Below are 4,960 nucleotides of genomic sequence, written 5' to 3'. Positions count from 1 at the left end.
AGAAAGAGATTAATTAGGTAGGGAATGTGTCTTCTAAGACTCATAAATAAATTGAATAATTTAGAAGGCTTGCATTCTTGCACCTAAAATAATGATTTATAAACACCCATTCTCTCTCTCTCTTTCTCTTTTGCCACCACTTGCAACCTCCCCGTCCTCCATCCGCCAATCTATATATAGCCCCATCCCCCATTCCTCGTTCTTCAACCCTCCAAAACACATCTCACACAGCTCACAAACACAAAAGCCCTTTCCTTCCCCAATTTCTCTTTGCCTTTAACCTCGAAAGCATAATCACAATGGAAGGAGCAAAACAAACTCCACACATTGTCATTCTACCTTCTCCAGGAATGGGTCACCTCATCCCCCTTGTTGAGTTTGCTAAGAAATTCGTCAGTGCCCATGATTTCTCTATCACATTCACAATTCCAACTGACGGTTCTTCAACCAAAGCCCAGAAAGAAATCCTGGATAGCCTCCCCAAGAGCATCGATACCATCTTTCTCTCACCGGTTAACCTTGATGACCTCTCCAAGGATACAAAGGTCGAAACTCGTATCTACCTCACGATACTTCGTTCCCTCCCTTCACTACGTGAATTTCTTGAGGTCTTAACAGCCACAACTCCCATTGCTGCCTTAGTTGTTGATCTCTTTGGCACCGATGCATTTGATGTGGCTAGGGAATTCAATGTTCCTTCTTATATCTTCTTCCCCACAACGGCCATGGTGTTATCATTGTACCTCCATTTTCCCAAGCTCAATGAGTTGCACTCTTGGGAATATAGAGACCTACCTGAACCAATGAAATTGCCTGGATGTGTGCCACTTCAAGGAAGAGATTTGATGGACTCACTCCAAGACAGACAGAGTAAGGTATATACATGGACTTTATACCATTCCAAGCGTTTCAAATTGGCTGATGGTATCATGTTAAATAGCTTCACGGAGCTAGAAGCCAGTGCTATTAAGGCTTTGAAGGAAGGTGGAGACCCAAGTGTGCCACCTATATACCCAATCGGGCCACTAACACAAAATGGTTCTGGGGATGGTGCTGATATGTCTGGGTGCATTAGGTGGTTGAACAATCAACCTACTAATTCCGTCTTGTTTGTTTCATTTGGAAGTGGTGGTGCCCTCTCAAGAGAGCAGCTGAATGAAATGGCATTGGGATTGGAGCTTAGTGAGCAAAAATTCTTATGGGTTGTCAAGAGTCCTAATGCTACCTATTTAGGTGCCCAAAGCACTAAAGAAGACCCTTTGAGTTTCTTGCCAAAGGGTTTCTTAGAGAGGACCAAAGAACGGGGTTTGGTGGTACCCTCATGGGCTCCTCAGATACAAGTGCTTAGCCATGTCTCAACGGGAGGATTCCTCACTCACTGTGGCTGGAACTCAACCTTAGAGAGTGTGGTTCATGGGGTACCAATGATTGCGTGGCCGCTCCATGCAGAACAAAAGATGAATGCAGTGTTGCTAGTTGAAGATTTGAAGGTAGCTTTGAGACCCAAAGTTGAGAAGAAAGGGATAGTGGGGAGAGTGGAGATTGCTAGGGTGGTGAAGTGCTTATTAGAAGGGGAAAAAGGGAAGAGCATAAGGAAAAGGATGAAAATGCTCAAGGATGCGGCTACCAAAGTGTTACGTGAAGAGGGTTCCTCTAGAAAATCACTCTCAGAGGTAGCACACAAATGGAAATCCCAAGTGGGAATATGATTTTTTTGGGGGTTTTTCTTTTTTCCATTCCCCTGTTTTATCTAATTTTAGGGTGCAAGATCTTTGCCAGTCTGGCGATGGAAACACCAAACATGCATGCCAATTGAAGGGCACACAAGAGTATTTTTAGTGCACAACGGGAGGTGGGCAACACGATCTTTTCTCTACCGGTTCAGTGTTTCCTACCCAGACTAGCAGGGTTCTTCTACATTAATTTTATTATTTCATTCAATTTTAACTATATAAAGAGAAATTGGCTGGTTATTTTCAGTTCTCTCTTTCTTGTTATGTCTGGTCAGAGCAAGGCTTCCAACATGTTTGACGACACTCCATCATAGGCATTTTCCAAATTAAAAATTTGGAAGTTTCAACTTTCAATAATCTTTAAAATCCTCTCATTCCCAGTATATACAAAAAAAAAAGAAAAAATCTATCTTATTATTATTATTTTTTTTTTAATGCCCACTTGAAGCGGAAAGATGGAAGGAGAAAAGAGCTCTGCTAGGGTTTTGGTAAGAGGTATCGATCATGGTGCAGGTCAGGGAGATGTGGTTGTTCTTAGATCACCTTCCAACCAAGATCATCACTTAAATTTTGTTGGAAGAGTATACAGCATAAGAACTGAAGCAATAATGATTAAAAAGAGCAAGAACAGCAATGAGGTTTCAGCCCTTCAGCTCTAATATAACTCATAAAAACTGAGTCAAAGCTGAACTCGGACTAAGAAGTGAAACTCTATCTGATCCTCCTCCAACATCAATGCTACGCATGAATAAAAAATCAGACCGTATCGATTAGGGTCGTTTGGATCAGAATGGTACCTGCCTAGACTGATCACCGATACCAATCTAATCCATACCGATCCACTGGTAAATTGTAAAGGTCAATGGTCGAAAACACTTTTTTTTTTTTGGTTCAAAAACAGAGATAAATCCTTTCAGTCCAATCCAATCCACGGGTGCTTACGATTGCTCGTGCAATATCTTCTTTACACAATAGTGAACATAAATGGAGATTTTGTATTGTTTCTTGTTTGATCTAGGTAGATGTAGCGGTGCAACTGTGCAACAGGATTGGGTTGGGATGGGCTTCTTAAAACATGAGCCCAACTCTGAGTACCCTTAATTAGACCTAAACCCTTCCTGACCCTGACTCAGAGCCGCAAAATTTCAACCCAAGCCCAACCCTTACTAGCCCTGATTGGCCCTGATTTTTTAGGGTCAGGCCAAGGTGACCCTGATTGACCCTGACCCTAATCCTAGTTTACCATCAAGAGTCAAGATGACTTTGATTGACCCTGACCCTGACCCTCGTTTGCCATCAAGGGTCGGGTATACCCTTTTTTTTTTTGGTAAAAAAAGCAAGAGAGATTGGTGTGAAGATATATTAGGGGTTTTGAGGTGTCAATGTCTCAATATCAAACAATATCTAAAATTAGGTTAATAACAGGGTTAACATCAAGGTCACAACTAGAGTCAACACCAGGGGCAAAAACTAGGGTCAGGTCATGCCAAAACCAATGCCAAAAGTCAGGGAAAAAATCAAGGTCGGGTTCAAGGCGGGCCAAAGACATCAACCCTTACCCGCCCTAACCTTGACTCAAGGTCAGAAATTTCAGGGTCGGACCGGGCCTCAGGGCCAAAATTTTCAGATCGATACTTGTTCGGAATTAGGACGGGCCAGGGGCGAATTGGGGCTGTCATGGCCAAACTTGCACCACTAAGTAGATGTTATGCATTTGTGATCGATCATAGGAATTTGGGGATAAATTCTTTTAACCGGGAGGGATTGATACATGCCCAGATCACATGGCCGAAATATTTGAAAATCAATGCGTCAACCTTAAGGTGCTATATATGGAGGTCCGATTGTTACAAGGCCGACAATGATGGCTTTGAAGCTAGTCCTAGTCCACCAGACCGAGGGAGAACCAGCCAATGAGGCCAATTTAATTTGGTTTGATTCAATTTGTACAAGAACTAGCCAATTTAAGTTGCCAGTTTGTGCACATACTTCTAAATCCGTTGTAAATTTGAATCTCTTCCCCCTTTAAGCCATACCCTTTTAGTGGAAAGTGAGATGGCAACTTCTCCTTAACAAGAATCCTTCTTCTAAAGTCTTATCCATTGGAACTTGCATTAAGAACTTGAAATTTGCATCAAGACCTTGAACAACATAAAGAATATAACTTTCAATCAAATCAAAATAGTGGGATTTCTCTATCATTTAGCATTTCATTTCATTTCTTTTTTATTTATTTATTTTTATTTTAAGAAAAGATCTTGTCCAATCTCAACCTTAGGATCTTTAAGTTCAGGATTTTAGGATTTAATTCACCTATAAAATACTACAGAAGTTAGCTTGTAAAAAGTGAATTTTGAATGAAAACTGCTTAGTGCATTTTCTCTTGAACTTTGAAGATGTTCACCTTTGAAACCTAGAAGAGTTTCATTAATTCTTTAAAGAGTAGAAGCATTCCTTATCCTCCTTGCATCGTAGAAGAATTGCAAGGCCCTAATTAGTTCTGCAAACACATCCAAAAAGAGTTGAATATCAGCCCACATCAATTCTATTTCTATCCCTATTATTTTCAGAATTTTGTCCTTGCTCGTGCACTGACTTCATGAATCATTTCAAGTACTCTACAATGTTTTTCTGATAAAACAATTGTCATCACAGTTGTAGAACATTGAGTCCTTGTTCAGTGGGTTTTAGAATCAGGTAATTCCGACATATATTGAACAAGAAATCCTCATTTTACTGAGGTCATGCATTTGAAAAAATTTATGTATCTTAATTGAACTTTTTTTTGAAGCTTGTTTTATCTTCTCTATTCAATTTTGATGTGATCTGAATCAGAATTGATAGTGATTGATTCAGAACCAGATTCCAAGCTTAATATCGTTGCTATAATGTCTTTGTCTCCCTTAATTTATTTGGCATTACAATTAAACTGAAGTAAATAATCTACAAACAAGACCTTTATCAGATTTTGTTTCTCAAAGGGTTTTGAGGGACAATGATTTATGGTTTCTAGAATATCTAAGACATTGTTTGATAACGTTTCTGTTATTTCTGTATCTAGAAATAGCAGAAACGGATTTTCATGTTTCAGAAAAACAAAAGCAAATTTTTTGGTATTTGATAAACCTGTTTCTCGAAATGTTTTTTGCAGACATAATGCCACTAAAAAACTCAATAGTATCATCGGATGCTCAAAAGGGAGAGAGGGAGAGGGTTCGATTGCCTCT

The 4,960-nt window shown here is 39.8% G+C and overlaps 1 protein-coding gene across 1 annotated transcript; it reads left to right on the top strand.

Annotated features, from left to right (window-relative positions):
- Positions 1-299: 299 nt before the first annotated feature.
- On the top strand, positions 300-1,709 carry LOC122085965 (hydroquinone glucosyltransferase-like). Its single transcript, XM_042654590.1, has one exon. The coding sequence runs from the start codon at positions 300-302 to the stop codon at positions 1,707-1,709; it is 1,410 nt and encodes a 469-aa protein (XP_042510524.1).
- Positions 1,710-4,960: the final 3,251 nt, after the last annotated feature.

This window comes from Macadamia integrifolia, chromosome 8 (assembly GCF_013358625.1).
Source record: "Macadamia integrifolia cultivar HAES 741 chromosome 8, SCU_Mint_v3, whole genome shotgun sequence".
Classification (NCBI taxonomy): Eukaryota; Viridiplantae; Streptophyta; class Magnoliopsida; order Proteales; family Proteaceae; genus Macadamia; species Macadamia integrifolia.
This window is presented reverse-complemented; position numbering and strand designations above follow the sequence as displayed.